The sequence below is a fragment of the Paralichthys olivaceus genome, chromosome 21 (assembly GCF_024713975.1).
Source record: "Paralichthys olivaceus isolate ysfri-2021 chromosome 21, ASM2471397v2, whole genome shotgun sequence".
Lineage (NCBI taxonomy): Eukaryota > Metazoa > Chordata > Actinopteri > Pleuronectiformes > Paralichthyidae > Paralichthys > Paralichthys olivaceus.
The window spans coordinates 11,921,476-11,939,228 of record NC_091113.1 but is presented as its reverse complement, the minus strand read 5'-3'; the positions used below and the strand labels follow the sequence as shown (position 1 = coordinate 11,939,228).

General features: G+C 41.7%; 1 protein-coding gene across 5 annotated transcripts in view; it reads right to left on the bottom strand.

Annotated features, from left to right (window-relative positions):
• trrap (transformation/transcription domain-associated protein) overlaps positions 1-17,753 on the bottom strand; it is a 75,652-nt gene that overhangs the window by 24,903 nt on the left and 32,996 nt on the right. For all 5 annotated transcript variants that reach the window (XM_020083093.2, XM_020083095.2, XM_020083094.2 and 2 more), the window contains 16 exons: positions 16,986-17,096; positions 16,077-16,223; positions 13,707-13,920; positions 13,352-13,480; positions 12,362-12,511; positions 10,786-10,985; positions 10,224-10,345; positions 8,496-8,709; positions 8,124-8,303; positions 7,769-7,915; positions 7,258-7,377; positions 5,813-6,100; positions 5,063-5,200; positions 4,667-4,779; positions 4,030-4,165; positions 1,208-1,399 (listed from right to left, as the gene is read on the bottom strand). In XM_020083093.2, coding sequence (XP_019938652.1) covers positions 1,208-1,399; positions 4,030-4,165; positions 4,667-4,779; positions 5,063-5,200; positions 5,813-6,100; positions 7,258-7,377; positions 7,769-7,915; positions 8,124-8,303; positions 8,496-8,709; positions 10,224-10,345; positions 10,786-10,985; positions 12,362-12,511; positions 13,352-13,480; positions 13,707-13,920; positions 16,077-16,223; positions 16,986-17,096 — 2,601 coding nt within the window. The remainder of the gene's footprint in view (positions 1-1,207; positions 1,400-4,029; positions 4,166-4,666; positions 4,780-5,062; positions 5,201-5,812; positions 6,101-7,257; positions 7,378-7,768; positions 7,916-8,123; positions 8,304-8,495; positions 8,710-10,223; positions 10,346-10,785; positions 10,986-12,361; positions 12,512-13,351; positions 13,481-13,706; positions 13,921-16,076; positions 16,224-16,985; positions 17,097-17,753) is intronic.

Sequence of the window (17,753 nt, the reverse complement as noted above, 5' to 3'; positions counted from 1 at the left end):
ATCAGAAATAAAGTCAATTTTTATACCATCAGAATAATTTTGCAGAGAAAATCATTATGATTTCCTTCATTGCTTCAATACCTCACCTGCTCCACTTTGGCTCAGAAAAAAGGGACAGGGAGATGGGAAAATGTGAAAATGATAAGTGAGGGCTTCTATCTCATTCTGTGAGAAGGAGCCTCATTGATTGGCCCAAAGCCGCCTTGAGAACATATAATCAATCATTCCATTATAACTACTCATCAATCAATATTAATGCCACCCCTTATAAATCGATAGTGTGGGTGATAATCCATTGATCGTAAGTCAACGCTGGGAGCTGAGATTCTGATGATAACTTGATTCAAATGGTGTTTGAACCCTGGTGTATTTGCGAGGGTCCGGGTGTCTCATTCTCTGCGGCTCATGGAGTCGTGAATGTGAGATATAGAGTTTGGAATGGAGATTTACAACAGGCCGCTTGGCTGGGTAGAGGAATGAATAGCTTGTTTTCCCACAGCTAGAGTAAATTAATTGGACATGGAACACATAGGCATACCAAAATGAACACACACACACACACACACACTAACAAAGAGTGTAGTCACCCAATTCAAATATCCATTTTTAAAAGATAAATGTAGTGAATCAGTGCTTTGCTGAAGACCCACTTCTCTGAAATCAAATCTCCTTAAACAAAATAAATTAGGCAGTACAATATTTTTCACAATTATCTGTTAATATCAGCTGATGGCCCATTTCTAACCTTCATTCAGTGCGTCCCATTCATCATGTAAATGTAATTCTGCTGCAGGTATTTAATCAAATGGTATCTGATGGCAGGGAAGTAATTACAGCGGTTCTAAAGTAACTCCCTTTCTTCCCTCCTTCTTTTTGTCTTTCTCTCTCCCCATGTTCCTCCTTACTCTGTTCACTTTACACCTTTTCAATTCCCAAGACTTTAGTCTCTCTTCTCCTCAAAACAGTTTTTAATCATCTATCTCAATTTTACAAAATGGAGTGAGAGAGCGAGAGATAGAGGACGTTATCAGTGTCGCTCAACAATACAATGTCTCAGGGCTACAGGCGATCTCTCGACATGCATCTCTTCAGGGTGCTTATTACAATAAAATGACTTCCCTCCACTTCTGTTCCTGGCTTCCTGACTGCAGCACGACTTTAAATAGAACAATATAAAAAAAACTCCCCATGCGTGCCGTAGACTGACCTGAAGCAGGGGTGTGTGCACGTGGGAAACGATGTGAGGCAGCCTCCTCCACTCGCGGATGGCCAGGCTGGAGGCCATCTCCACCAGCCGCTCGATGAAGTTGAGCTGCTGCTCCTCCGGGTGGCAAATGGCCAGGTAGCCGCGGTGCATGTTGACCTTCCAGGCCATCTCCTTGGGGCAACTCAACTCCACCTGGGAAAATTCACACAGAAAGTTCCAAATCGAAATATACGTTTTCTCACAACAGTGAAGACTGTGGCTTCAAAACCAAGTGTTTAATGATTTTTAAAAACTGGCAGTATGCAACAGAATTATTGATTGCTTTTGGAAGATAATAGACAGTGAGTAACATTTTTAGATAGTGTGTAGCTCTGCCTTATATCAAGATGATCCACAAGAACACTGCTGCTTTTTTGAAATAGTTTTTCTCCTTGTCCTTGAGAACAGCATAATTTCACCCCACATCACATCTTTCTTTTTTATATTCAACTTGTAATTTTGAATTTTTGTGACTGCAGTGGTAAAACAGCTTCTACTTTCCCTTTCATGTTGTCAAGCAATCCACCAGTGTTTGTGTAAAATTCATACAGGCAGCACCACGGGATAATACGCAGTGCTGAGGAGGCTGCAAATCTCCTCAACAAAAGTAATTGCAGTAGTAATTTTAAAAATTTGTATTTTCCCTACAGTTTCCTTGTTGACAAAACAGAGAGATTATCTTGCACATATTTGTGCCTGTAAAGTAACACATTGCAGAATGTCAGACTATGTCATGGCACATTTTGCAGTACACTGGAAAATGTGTAATTCAGAGAACAGCTGATTGACTGAATGATGAGTTCACAACAGCAACAAATCCTCTGCATTATTCAGGTGAGAGGTGGAGCAGCCAGGTGCAGTATGTGATGTATAAACTCTGCTGCAGAGATCACGTGATTTCTTACAGACACCGGGGTCAGTTCTTATCACATCAAACTCTCATGACATCTTTGTCTGTGTCCTCTACATGTGTGTCACCGAGAGATATTTGGAGAAAAAAGCAGAAACTGCAGACCCGCTAACTCGGATATTTGCGTTCACACATACACCTCCTCTGTAGGACACAGAGCATCTGCGGAGTTCAGTGCATGTCTGAAAGCAGCTTTAATGACAGACAGTTGCTGCAGCCAGAACAAGAAAACTTCACTACATTTTAAATTAGTGACATATTCTCTAGATGTATTCCACAGTGTGTCTCTTTCACATCAAGCAGATCAGTAAACACTTCTTGTAAGAGTGGATCTTCCCTTGCATAATTTAGTATTTGCAAGGTTTCCCCTATTTTATAAAATGTAGGCACTGTGCCTAAGCATTTTGGCGCACTACCTAAACCCAATGAAATAAATAATGATGCAGAGAAACTTTGTACCACATTAGACGTATCTTTTTTCTACAATGAAATGGAAGTTGTGTAATTTAAGGTAACCACAGCACCTAAGCCCCGCAGAAACCCGGGGAAACCCATGATTTGGACAAATGCAACACAATACTATTTCCAATTTATTTTCTGAATGGTTGCAGCAGGACTTTTGTGCTAATGACGAATCAACCTGACAATTCTGACACAGTGGAGGCCGAGGAGAGGAAAAGGCCCTGCTATTGATTAAAAGGCTGAGTGCATTAACAGTAAAACAACAGCCCTGGGGAGTCTGCTACGTCAAACCTGTGGTTCACCTGTTTGTGTGTTTACAAAGGAGTAAGAGAAAGAAAGAATAAGAGAAGTCCAAGAAGAGGATTAGTGAAAAGAAGAAGAGAGTGAGAAAGCGTATTTGTGAAAGCTCCGATCGCTGGAGAAAATTACAGTGATCGGTCAAAGCGTACTTATCGGGGGTGACGCTTGATGAATATCCTGGAGACAGAGCTGCCCTTATCAAGAGCCGGCTTTAATTGAAAGCAGGGACATTTGGACTTTGTCTCTGAGCTGGTGAGCTTTGGGCAGGCAGGTAACTGAAAGCCCAGCTTCTCTCCTACGCCATAAAACAAATCACCCTGCAGCAGATGCCAGGGTAATTATTCACACACGCAGCTGTCGTAAATATTAGCTGCTAGAGTTAGAGCTGTGGAGCGAGGGATGAAGAGATGGAAGAGGAGGTAGAGAGGGTGGTAATAACAAAAACAAGACCAAGAATAGAAAAGATGGTGGAGAAGTAAGAGACAAATTGAAAGAGAAAAGGATACAGAAAGGAAGGAAGGGATGAAGCAAGGAGGAGGGGATATAGCAGAGCTCGTGCTGCCATCCAGACAATTTAATTAGGTGTCACCTCAGGACAGAGCAGTTCAATTGGTTCCAAGTCTCCTTGAAAGAGCAAAGCAGGAGTATTTGTTATATGTCCGGGACTATCATGCACTCGCCACCCATCTACACTTTGTTCTAGAAAACACAGGCCAATAAATTAAGGGACCAAACAGCTGAACTGCATTTCCACGGCTTTACGGCTGACTCTCTCATTTCCCCCAGGGTTGTGAGGGTTTTGGACAGTATCAATATTGAGTTAGTATACTTCACACAAACATAAGGCATGGGCTTAATATACAACTGTACTGGAAACCAGGTATAAAATAAAATAAAAGTGGAATGAAGTCTGGTTGACTGGGTTCAAGCCTACAGGCTCCAGTGCATCTGAGATCGGTTAAGTGAGGATTAGCTCCCATTTTTTTGTTAAATTGTTAGAGGTTGTTGCACCTCTAATTATAATGTGAGAGCAAATATGTGTTGGTGTGTGTTTAACAGGAACAAATCCAAACATGAAAAATGTGTTACACGCTTAATGTGCACTTCTTACCTGTACCAGAGCCTCCTTCATAGCGGCCCAGTTGGACACCCTCCAGGCACACTCGAGCACAAGGTAAGGGTTTGAGTGGCCTTTAGATTGGCCGTATTCTGTCAACGGTTCCCATTGGTTCAACTCCTTGGAACATCTGGAGACACAGACAGGAGATGAAAAGTTCAGGCAACTTTAATTTAAACTTTTAAATGTGTTTCAGGGAAATAATTTAGACTTTGTATTACTCTAGATAACAGTAACTGACTTGAGATGTATCATGTGGACTTGATGCAGATTTTCCTGCTGACCGAGACATATTTTCCAAGTAACAGAATCTATGACACATCTATATACGGACAAAATAATATTACCTGTCTGCAAAAAGAAAGGTGGCACAGACAGCTTTATAGAAAAATAAATAAACATATATAGAAATTCAATTTGTTCATAACATTCTTCAAATTGTGTGATTTCTGGATGATCTGCTGTATAATTCACAATGTGATGAATGTCATAAATATCTTGGTTTGTGGTGTGTGCAATTAATAGTGCACAGTGTATATATATGAAAGTATTAAAGTGCTAAAGCTGGCTCTCCCTTGATGATGTGCAAAGAAAGGCTGTAACGGTATCTTTTGGGTTCCAGAATTCTTACCGTATCCAGTGGTCCTCCCACAGCTGGTACTCGGGGAAGATGGCTGGGGAGACATTACTCCTCTCGTGCTCTTTTCTAGCCTTCTCCATCGCTTTTTCATAGCTTTCCTGGGCCTAAACAGACGTAATGTTCAAGTTTTAATACTTGTTTTAGGCAAATAAAATTATTATAAGTGCAACATGATCAATTTGATGCTACTTGATGTAACATCCAGTCTACACACACTGATAGAAATGTAGAGAGCAAGATATAAGAAACAGACATTTGTATAGTACTTAACAGTTTAATAGCAACACATATTATTCTCAAAATGTCCATATAGATAAACAAAACAACCTTTATCAAAGTATTGAAGCTATGAGATTATATTTGATTTTCCATCCAACGTTTTCTAACCTGTTCAAAGAAGCCATGCTGCTCGTAGGCAATGGCAGTAGCCGTCTCGGGGAACTTGCACCTCTTCTGCCACAGACCTGCCCACATGTCCTCCTCTTGGAGCAGAGAGTAAAGCTCCGCCAGGGAGTCTAGGATCTCCTGCAGAGAAGCAGAACAAAATGTGGATGGCGGCAGAACAAATTGGAAAATTTGCAGTGATCAAACTGCAAATTGAATGAGAGCAGCTTTTGCTAATGAGTCTAGTTCTATGAGGATAAGAGGCAGATTTATCAGCTTTAAAAAATGAGGTTGTTCAGACCACAGTGGAAGAGAAGGAAAAATAAATAGACACATTAACACATACAGGGCTAGTAATACAATAAACTCTATTAATCCTAATTTAAACAGCCACCTATAAATTGCTGGGCAAAATGATAGATATGCTGAGACTCAAACTAATTGATATCATAAATGTAAATAGATTTAACAATTTAATTTATTCCACTGTCTTCTGACCAAGGAGGTGTGAAATTATTTTTTATTTTGTGATAGTTTCTTCTCAGTAACATTGCTTTAAGGAGCTAATAAAACAAGATACAGCTATCTGATGTCAGTTTTTACATTTAAGGTATTTGCATGAAAATGATCAGCTCTCAAAATAACAAATAATATTTTTAAGTGATTCTAAACAAAAAAGGTGTCAATGTCTATGAAAGGGTATCAATGTTAACACAAAACAAAACTGCTAGGGTTCAATTTAAAATACGCTACCTGCTGAGGTGGTGTGATGCTCTCCTGCTCATAAAACTCTGTGCTCTGTTTGGGTTTGCTGTGCAGGCTGAGGCCCTTTTCGAAGGCCTGCTGCTCCAGCATGAGAGTGGAGCGCAGCCAGAGGTTATGCGTCTTGCCCAGGTACTTCAGCACACAGGGGCGGATGGGAATGGGAGGCACACACTGGGACATGGCCTCCACAAAGCAATTCAGGGCACTGGGCTGACAGTCCCGTTGGGCCTGGTGGCTGCCGCTGCACAGGAAAGGACTCATTTCTCCCGATAAAGCCTGTTGACGGGAAAGAGTGTTAGTTACTATTTTCCCCGGTTCATCTAAGACGTCCTCCTTTCCTGTTTTATTTTCAATGAATGAAACCTATTTAGCACTTTACCTTTAATTAAGCGAGTGAAAATATTGTGAAAAAAGCTTTCTCTTGTATAAATTGCAGAACTATGCAATCAAATCCACTCTGAATGCTCACAAATGGGCAGAATTGACTTTGGGCGAGACCACGGGGTTAGTGCTCCAATAATCATGACTGGCACACACTCAGAAATAAATTATGTAGTGGTAATGAATATAATTTCGCTGCCTGTTGACAGCATGGAATACTTAATGATTTGATGGTCACTTTAATTGGGTTGGTAGTGGAGAAGGCCAAAATGCTATTAAATTTCTTCCTGTGAAAAATAAGCTTCTCTATCATCCCCATGAAATAATCAGTCCGGAGATATAAAGCCTGACGAGTAATCATTCTATTTTCACCATAAATTCATGTGGTGGAAACGCAGCATTAATGCAGAGCCGAGGCAGGCATCGGAATAAACACATATGACATATTTGTCACTTCATGCCTGTCTCATGAAGAAAATATGACATTGAAGCCATCTTTCAGATGTTTAAGGGCTCAATCAGTTCAAATCGAGGCCTTTTCACGACTCTCCAAAAACTCTATATGCATTTGGTTCATTAAATTCATTACAGCTTTCCTCCCTTGGCTTTGCCGTTTCCATATTTAGCATGAATGAGTCTGTCCTCATTAAGTGGAAGTGCACATTTTGAGACAGAAATGGGATGGCCAAGGTCAGAGTTAGTGTCTGCTTGTTAACATCAATGTTAAGATACGGAAAGGGATATATACTGCATAGATGAGGGGATTGTTTGCAAATAAGAAATGTGCAAGTCCCGCAAGTTACACTTGGAGAGAAGAGAAGAAATAAGTCTGTGTTTATGATTTATAATGTGAAAAATATGTAAGCTGTGTACTGCAAAGATAAAATATTGTTTGCCATTGCGTAACGTTTAAAATGACATTATATATTTCCTGACAAAGCTGAATGGACATGTCAAAAGAACTTGCATTTCTTTTCCGTTGATGAACATTCACAATTTGGAAAATATAATAGATTGGTCATGTAACTATAGAAGAGGCCACTTATACTCACATGCTGCTGCCGATCAGAAAGGATCTTCCAGAGGCGCGGGAAGAGCTGAACCCAGGTCCTCTCAGCCAGCGGTGTGGCGATGTGACAAAGCTGGACCAGAGCATTCTGTAGTGCCCCCGTCTAACACCACAGAGAAAAAATTACAGCTGCTGACTTGGCAATCTTAGCTGTCCCCCAGAGGCAAGACTACTGCTTATTTACCATCCTACTGGGTGGTTAAATTCTATTTGACTGATGTGCCAGGTCTGAGTCGGTTCCTGATTTTATAGCTTGAATAAAAATCAGCAGGGTTCTGCATCATGAAAAACTTCGGCACAGTAGAGTTGAGGAAAAATGCTTGAAAAATTTGATTAAGTTCAAAATTTCAAACACTGCATTCTCCAGTAGTTACTGCTGAGAAATTGGGTTTCCTAAAAATACATTAACATAAGTGTTACATACATCATTTCCACAGCCCCTGTCAAGTTCACTGTGAACTGAAGGACAGAGTGCATCCTGGTTCGAACCTTACCTTGACTTCCCTTAGTGAGTCAAGGAACTTGTCGTGGCGGTTGGTGAGCATGTGCAGTTGGTTGCCGGCGTCTCGCTCAGCTTGCTCCTTGCTCTTAGGAATGGTAGTCTGGTCGCCTGGTGCCAACTCTATGTCTATTTCCACGTCCTGCCAGGGACAACAATGAAGGAGAGAAAAACATTCACTCTGGATATCGGCACAAATGTCATTAACCATCAAACTTATTTTTACAGACAGTGAAAGAAGCTAGATTTTTCCTCAGATTACAGTATTTAAAACACTCCTAATAAGATAAAGTGCTACTTTGCAGGAAAAGGTGCCTGCTGATGCATTGTGATATGTGCGTTTGTCCTACCTCCTCCTTTGTCTCGCTGTTCTCCCTCTCACGCGGCTCCTGCTTGACATGTGTTGCCATGGCGAAGGCGGCACGGTCATGGCTGTCAGCCAGGTTGATGACGTTGGTGATAGATGGCAGCATGGATCCCTGGCAGCTGGTACCGATAATGGTGTTCCGTTCACACACTGCCAGCAGAAGCTACCAAGCACAAACACATACAAGTGCAACATACAAAGTCAGTAAGAGTAAATGACAAGTGATGGACATTGTAAGGTTGCCAAAATAAAAATATAAGGCCTGGACGAGACAGACTTATTCTATGACTCACACACATTCTGGATAAAAGGCTCAACAGGTCAGATGAAAGATCAGAAGCAGCGCCCTGTTTACCTCGATGCACTGTTTGATCCAGAAGTGGCTGCCCATGGCCTCCCAGTTCTGAGAGCAGCATATGTAGAGTAGCCTCTCATAGACACGCCGCTTCATGGAGGAGTCAAACACCTCAAAGAACTTGGCTCTGATTAGTGGCTGAGTGCAGCGAAGCCCCGAGAGGAACGCCGGCTCCAACTTGGATGTGATATCACTTCCTGAAAGGCTCTCATCCCTGTGACGGACGAAACAGTTATTTGAGCCGGTTGTTACCCATTTGACTTCTATGATTCATGAAAGTTATGTTGATGATAAAAAGTTAATGCACTTGGATCGTCTATTGTAAAAGTAGTCGTAGTCACAACACTGATGCAAGAGCTAAATGTGACAGCAAGGCAAGTGTGAAAAACAAAACTATAACAACCACACTGAGGAGAGAGAGAAATTAGAGCACACTGCAATAAATCCACATTTTTGAAGCTTATAATCACAGATGTGTCGATTCCACTCAGTAGGAAACTGTCGCCTGTGCTTCTGGTTAATTGTATTAAAGTTGTTCAATATTTCAAGTAATAACTTTGACTGTCGATACAATCTTAAAAATTTGAAAGTAATAAATAATCACAGCTTAATTTTTCTGGTATTTCTGTGAAGTGTAGACTACCAATAAACAAAAGGGGTCATGTTTAAATATGACATACAGATACGATTTCCAAACATATTATGAGCACAAACAGTAATCTCATAGAAGCATTCAAATGCAAGGTGCCAGGAGATTTTAATAGCCTTGTCATGCCATGCTGAGGAGCAGTGAAGTGTGAGTAAAAGGCAGTTAACATCGAATACTGGTTGGAATTAAATATCTTTGATGTGGCGACTGCAGTGATAGTAAGGCTCTAACAGCCACAAAATAAACACTTGAATAACAAATGTAATCATTTCTGCGTCGTCCTGCTGCAGTGAACGCACCTCATGGGCATGATTCACATAAACAGAAGGAGCGAGGGAAGGTGGGATAAAAGCGTCGACAAATATGAGGCTGCCACAGCTGCACATTGTTCCGATTGGTGCTATTCTCCTGATCACATATTGTTGTGGAACATCTGCTTTATCATTCCATTATCATTACTTGCTGTCCATCATGGCTTCACTGTTTGTTTTGAACCTTTTGACATGAAGAGCAGATGGTGCGGAGGGATACAGCGTACATCGGGCTGATTAAATGTGTATGTGTCTAAGACAGAAAGACAACGAGAGCTGTGGTGTGATGAATAGCAGGTGGCGGGACACTCTCTCCCCTCTGGCCCCCACCTGCTGGGTGTCCTGTCACGAGTTAGCCGAGTCCTGACACTACTGTAGCCCCGTGAAAGACCCAGACACAATATCTATCTCTATCACTGCCGTCGTCTTTCCCACCCCCTCTTCTCCTCCTTTTTCTATCTACATGACAATTTCCACTAATTTATTCCTGTGCTTCCATGTACCCCCTACTGATTCTAAACATTTCTGTCTATCGTCATGATCTATCTCTCCCTATCCTAGCTCCTATCATTTAAAAAAAAAAAAAAAGAGAATGCTACACCGCTCATGCTTCAAACCACTCTCCTCCTCATCTGCATTTTCCTTTCAGTTCCGTGTCTTTCCCTGTCTCAACCTCCCGACCTTCAGCCCTCCTTTTAAGATGGATGCAAGGGCAGCATGGCATCAGTGGCACGGCCATTTGGCCATGTGATGAATAGCAGTAATTACCTGTAGACGTAATTAACGAGGTCCAGAAACTGGCCGTTTAACTCAAGTTCATCTGGGAAACGTTTCTCTATGTAGGTCATCATCTTCACCAGCAAGATGGACTTCTCACGTAGGTTCGGCATCTGAAAGGAAGAATTATGGTGATAAGAAAAGAGAGACAGTGGGAGAGCATATCAAAATAAAAGAAGACATGAAGAGGACAGAGAAAAAAAACAGATGATGTATTCAGTTATTTTCTTATAACTGAATCTCTCTGTCCACCTCAGCCTTTCGCTTCTTGCTCTCCATCTGCAGCTTAAAAAAAAGAAAAGAACAAAAGACCCCTCTGTGGGTTTTATGCTAATGTTAACCTGACTGGGTTTTAAAAATGTGCTTTGCTTGTTGTTTGTCCAAAGGATTCACACCTTTTAAAATGGACGTTGCTGAATCAGCTTGAATTCACTCCTGCTATTATAAGACAAAGAATGCAATTGTCTACTGCATTAACATGAGGTTATAAAAGAATGACATGTACGGCGTGTAAACTTCTGAACTCTCTCACTTAGAAAAGCCTCTTTCTTACCTGGTTGGCAGCCATGGGTGAATTGTTTTTCACCCACTCCTCCACGATCTTGACGACGGCACGGAGGATTTTGGGGTCAGCTGACTTCTCGATCAGCGATGTGAGAATGACCTGGATGAAGTTTTTCCTCATTTCCATGCTCATGACGGACAGTCGAGTCTTGACCAGGTCAAGACTTAGCATTACCAGCTCACTGGTCACTGTGAAAACAGAGAAGTTAAACGGTCAGAAAACAAATATGAAATAAATGATCTGCCATGATTATTATTAATTCTGTTGGAAGTGTCTGTTGACATTTATGAATAAATTATTGTTTAAATTAAGTTTATGTTTCTATAATCTCAGCTGAGCATGTCTTCAATGTCAGCCAAGTAAGAAAACCACTATGCAGGTAATGTCTTTTGTTCTTTTTCATTTATTCTAATGCTTTTCCAAAATGTAAGGGCTGTAATAGAAAATAAAGTTTCTCCTCGTGTCCTATTTTCTGGCCTTGCACACATTTATGCTCGCATCACCAATTTAACATTCGCGATGTTAATCTTTTCTTTAACGGTGATAGCAGACAAAATATAACAGTTTTAAAATAATCAGTTTCTCTGTTAAGATTATTCGTTTTGTGAGACATGCACAGACTTTCGAGACAAAGGCCTCGCTGGTACGATAGCCTTTGGTCTTAGTGGCTTTAACGGTTCCTAGTGGAGAGTAAATGTCTGTGTTTCCCGATATAGTCATTAGGGGCCCATTTAAAGCACTGATAACATCTAACAACCATTACCTGCCGTCTGAAGGAGCAACAGGAATTATATACGGCCTATTTCTAGCAACCTGGTGAAGCCAAGCTCAGAGAAGAAGGTGAAGAGGAAACCTTTGTGAAATTTGTTTAAGTCATGACAAAGCTAAAAAACTTTAAGGACTTAAGCAACAAGCTTTAAACTTTTAAAACGTTTTATCCTTGCTGAAAGAGATAAAAAGCAATTTTCCAGCAATTTTTCAGAGGGAATGAATGTGCAGACATTTTCTGGAACCTGGCTTTCTGTTTGAACAGAGTAACATTTCCAGTGAAACCAGACTATCTGTAAAGTGGATGTCTCAACAAAGCAATTGAGAACACAGCACCAGGCATTACTGAGACACAGAGGATATCTGAGTCTGAGGAAGATCAACGTGTGAATGTGCGTGTATGCTTTGTACAGCCGACCTCACATACAGTCAACAATTTGTTGGATCAAGTTCAGAGTAAGTGTTTGTGTGTTTGAGATTTTATATAGCTAGGGTTGATTAACCAGGAAAACAAGAGCAGGCTACACTTACAAACAATACACCCTCCTCCCATTGGCCCTCTCATCAAAGGATGTGAAGAGGCTTTCAACAAATAAGTGTTTTAGAAACATCTTACCAACCTGCCTTTGTGTTTTTCAGTATTTGTTTATAAGTGACTTGAAATATGTGCAACCCTTCCTTGAATTATAGTATGTAGTATTGTAGTATGTATTTATGTGCTCATTCTGCATGTTGCTTTATAAAGTATATGGTGTATGTGTTCGTATGTGGATCTTTCCACAGCATTGGACTGCACCTGTGTTGGTCTCCGTCACCCCTGGATTAGCCTGCTGGGGGCTCAGGTGTTCTCGCACCATCTTCTGAAGTGAACGCATGAACACAGAGATGAGGCGGTCGATGTAGCTGGCGTTGTAACTGCAGGCTGACTTCAGGATCATCAGTGTTCCTGGAAGACAAATGAATGGAGGAAAATAAAAATGGGAAATACAATTATCTTGAAAAGAACCTCAACCTCTGTGGGGCAACGGATACCTACACCTACAGTCAGCTTGTGGTCATTCGCAGACAAGGACTTTTTTTTTTTAACTAAATCTAACAAAAGTTCCAGTGTGTCAAATAGGCACAGGTAGAGATAGGTATGAGTAATGTCCCTCTCTGGTGTTGCTCCCTGGAGGGGAGACAAATGTTAAAATGTCACCCCCTCTGGCCAGAAGGATGCGTCACATCACTGCATGTCCCCCCAACAGGACACCAAAAGCTTTCTATTGACCACAACTGCCATTTTGGGAAAGCATATCGAATAGCGTTATCTTAAGACTGCTCTCCAGAAGCCATTCGGTCACCTTGAGGGCTCTTTATTTCAAAAGTTAACATACAGTTTTAAGATTGTCGAGGAAAAAAATCAGAAACAGTCCCCAAAAAATAAGCTTTAATGTATTTTTCCCCATAAATACTCCTCTAGAGCTGGGTGGATAAGAGCAATGTTTGCTCAGGGAATGTGGTCGAAGGCAGCAATCCTTCCCAAGACAACCTTTCCCCAACCCCTGGACTGTGGCCTCAGTTTAAACAGACCAGATGTTCCACAATGCAGCAGGGCCCATCAGCCTGCATTTTAATGACCCATTCGTGGGCATAATTGCTCAAATTGATTGAGAGGTAGCTTGGTTTTGTAGAAAAAAGAGTGGGAGTGTAAAAAGTAAAAAAAAGAAGACAGGGTTTATGAGCAACAGAGGGTGAAAGGGATGAACGAGAAGAAAAGAGAGGAATAGAGAGCTGTAGGTCTTACCAAAGAGCTGTGTGGGGTTAGTGTTACTTGTCGCTTTTTCATAGTTGGTAAGTCCCTCATAGATGACTTTGCCCACAGCAGCATACAGACACTCCAATTCCTCATACTTAGATGCCACAGTGGATGTGCCTGGAGAAAGAAAGAAATGTTTGCTTGAATGGCTTTTAACACAGCGCAAAATAAGCTGAGGCATTTAACCATCAACTATTCTAACAGAACAGATGTCCAACTATTTTGTCACTCCTTAATGAAAACAACAGGGAGTGGACGATTTCTCAGAGATGCAGTGCTTTCCTGAGTTTTAAGTCTGAGTCACCCCCTGTTTGAATTTAGGTATTGAGTACCACAAACTTACTGGGCTCAGTGGGGAAGATGCTCATGAGGCGAGAGAGGAGGGAGTGGACAGCCCGCAGGACTTTGGTATTGCCGCAGGTCATGCAGGCAGCGATGCCCCGCTGGAGGGGCTTGAAGTGGGCCAGGATGGCTGGGGACTGCAGCACAGTCAGCAGGAAGCAGAGAATCTCCAGCCCAGTGCAGATGTTGGAGATGTTGGCCTGCGCCGGTTGCTCCTGAGGGGACACAGAGGACAGCAGTGAAACAAGGAGGTCAGCTGAATAAAAGTAGTGCGGCCATGAACAGAGCACAGCAGCGTGGTTCCAGAAGTATAAAGCCCATTTATTTCATGTTTAGAGATTTTGATTGACATCCATTATATTGTAAGCATCCAATGTACACTTGCCAGAAGCTACGAGATTTTGTTATATGCTCCTGTAGAAGCGACAAGTCTGTATGGTATCAACTGCTTTTTAAGAAATGCATGTTTTATTCGTAATGTCACGGAAATTACAACACTACCCACAATCCTCAGGTGTAAAAGTGCTGTCTCTGATTGGTGGACCTGCTGTTGCCATGGAAATTTTAACCACAAGAGCGGAAATCATGTTGAACGGTAAATTCGAAATTAATGGTAAATTTACTCCTGTTTTCTGTTTTAGCCCTAGGTGTAAACAGCTACGGTGCAAATTCGTCAGTAGATACATGAATTTATCTTTTCTTATTCCATAGAAATTCCATTAGAAAAAAAGCCCCAATATCCAACATGCAGGTAATTTTCACACAGAAGAACACAGGCGGCTAAACCAAAGATCAATGTGCAACATCAAGTACTAATTTTGTCTAAATTACAATCAAGGTTTACAACTTTGGCAGGGTCACGAGTATAATCTAGTGCAGATCCATAGCACTAATCTTGGCTAATGAACAAGGTGACTCTCGTGATAAGACCGTTGGTAGATATTAGGGTAGTATTGATTTGGCACTGTATTAACAGAATGGAACCTTGTCTTTGGAGCCATGCAGATAGGGCACATGGAATTTTTGTGCTTGAATGTGTGATTGTGTGCATGTCCTCTGCTCCTCCTCATTTGCCCTCTCACACCACTCCTCCTGGCTCTTAATCACTGTCATCGCAGTACAATGAAATGATAAAAGGTAATCCGATTTAAAGCATTGTTCGTTCGGCTGAGTAAGCCTGCTGGACAGGTAGAGCATGTTCTCAGGGGGGCAAGGGTCCATGTGTGTGCATCTGCACAAGACCGTCATAAGCCTCGTTCGTCAGGCGTCCCTGTGGGATCTGCAGGGGCTGATTGGGTTAGTGTGAGTGTAGGCATAGAGACAAGGTGTAGCCCATGCAGGGGTCCCCAACAGAGAACAGGGGGAGTACGTGACAAATGCGGGCACATGGTGATAACCTCGTCTGAACAGTGGCGCCAAATCAGCTCAGAGATATGAGGGGAGAGGCGGCGAACAACAGATAAAAAGAGGGAGAGAAGAGAGGCCCTGATAAGAAGCTGAATATAAAAGAAGAGATGAGAGGAGGAAGTAGTGGCAAAGGACAGAGAGAGAGGTGAGCCGAGATGCAGAGAGGCACAACAGAGCGATACAGAAGTCAAGGCATGAGAGGTTTAGGAGGAAGGGGAGTGGGGGTTTAACGCGAAGGCACAGGCCAACTCGGATAGACTCCTGTTATCTCACCACTGTCATTATTTTGTCATTATGGCGGTTTGCGCCTCACTTCATGTATTACTGATAACAGACAAAGGACTTGGAGGCATTAGAGCAAACACTAAGACAGAGCTTAAGGAGGGAGAGGGAAACTTCTGCTGTCTCTGGGTGGGCGAACAGCAAAGGCACATTAGTTATCCTTTAGTGTCTACTTCTTATTGCTTTGAGACGTAACAACAACAAGTCTGCGTATTTTGAATTTTATTAAGCATGTTTGCTTAAACACTATTGATGACATACACTTTCTCTTGCAACTTCAAATAATCGGGGCACAGTCACATAAACAAATGCTTCTTTATGAGTAGAATAACAACAAGCGTACCTGTCACCGAAAAGTAAAGATAAGTGAGACACTTTCAGGGAGTAAATATTCATCAATGGGGAATCCAAAGAAAAGTCATGACAGGTCTGGAGACAGTGATGGACAAGTGATCTCAGACAGAAGCTGTAGAGAAACAGCTGTTATGACATAACTGAAAAACCCACTAACATCCACTAATATCTGGCTTTTAATGTAGGAGACAGGAGACACTGGCCTTGTTTTAGGAGGGTTTACCCAGCTATTTTGGTGTAAAAGAGGTATATGAAGCGTAAAGACGACAGCCTGATAACCAAAATAATGACAAAACAGAGATATTCTAAAAGGAATATGCCGTCTTACCACTGTCATAAGCAGCTTGTCAAACCACTGTAGCTTGAGCTCAGCGCGAGGCCACATGTCAGGCCTGAGGGCGGTCTTCATCAGGCTTACACAGCGGCGAGACAGCAGCTCCCCTGGAGACCCAGCCACGTTGGTGCTGTCGTTCACCTATAGACACGAGAGATGCAAGACGATTGGTATAATTTTCTTTATCGATGACATCACAATGGTGCCCTGATAAGGTCAGATATCCCTGTAGGTATTTGCAGCATGGTCAACAGTGGCATAACCAGGAATGGGAAATGTCCTTCGATTACAAAGACTGATTCAAGCCCTCATAGCAACAAGCATCCACCCTGCATGAAAAACCCTTAGGAGAGACTGTGAGCTCGAGGTGTGGTTTTCTTTGGTTGATAGTAAACCCTGGGGGCCAGTGGAAATACACTTTTTTTTTTCTACAGAGATCAATTTAGTATCACAATACACTGTTATCAAGTGGAATACAATGAAAGGATTATGTTTCTATAGACTGTTCTGTGAGCAGTGACTGATCCTCACCAGTTATACAGAGGCTGAGATGCTTGGATGAACAGTGAGAATTGAATTTGTCCCAAAAAAACTAAAGTAGGAAAAGTCAAGGTGAGTGAAAACTCAACAGTCTATTTTAGGCTTGAAACCAAGGTCATCACTGCCACTAGACCAAGGGACAGCAGTGAGAGGAGACACAACGGAGTGTGTGTGTGCGTGTGTGTGTGTGTGGGTGTGGATGCGTTCAGGACAGCCACCAGGTGTGTCCTACCTTCACCATTGAGGGGTTAGAGGACTTGTGTCCTACCTGGCAGGCGCTATGGATGGCAGAATTGTACCTGCGTGTGTGTGTAAGTGAGACGAAGTGCTGTGTGTGTGTGGTGGTGACAGTGGGGGTGTTACCTGGCATGCAATCCTGATTAGGAAATTGACCACGGTGTCCGTATGTTGTTTCTCAACAGGCTTGGTGAGCATGGTCTCTGTACCTGGCATGGACTGGCTACGGCCGAACACCTAAAACAAACATATAAACATAATTAGTAATATGTCACGGTTGTTTTGTGATTGATAACTAAAAAAGACAACGAAAACTAAAAATGTAATTGGCTAGGAAAATATTTTGGATAGAGTCCATAATTTGGAAGAAATATCAAAGTCTTTTTGTCTGCACTGCTTAAAGTATAAGTAGGCTGGAGTTATGATGCCTGATAATTATCCTGGTAACTTTCTGGGCAAATTCCATGTAGATCCAGCAACAACAACAAATGCTGCTGTTTTTTCAATTTTTCTCCAGACAACAGATAAAAGAAGCTAAAATTATACCATCATTACTTCCACAACTACAGGGACTTGTGTTTACAGAAAGCAACAGAGCTTTTGTTTCGTGTTACAATCCACCTTAAAAAGCAAATTCTGTGATTTGCAACGCTGAATGCATGAAAAGCCCAAATGACGTCATGTTGATTATGCTGCTTTAATAAGAATAAAAATCTATCAGTGTTGGTAGAGTAATACATACAATAACGGCACTCTTTTCATGTGTATCAGACTTTGACAGTGTAATATAAAACAAAGACCACAGTGGGATTCAAGATAAAAATCCTGCAATTCTGCATTCAGCAACATTTGTCTTATCAAAATGTCTTTTAAAATGTTCTGCAATTCAGCCAA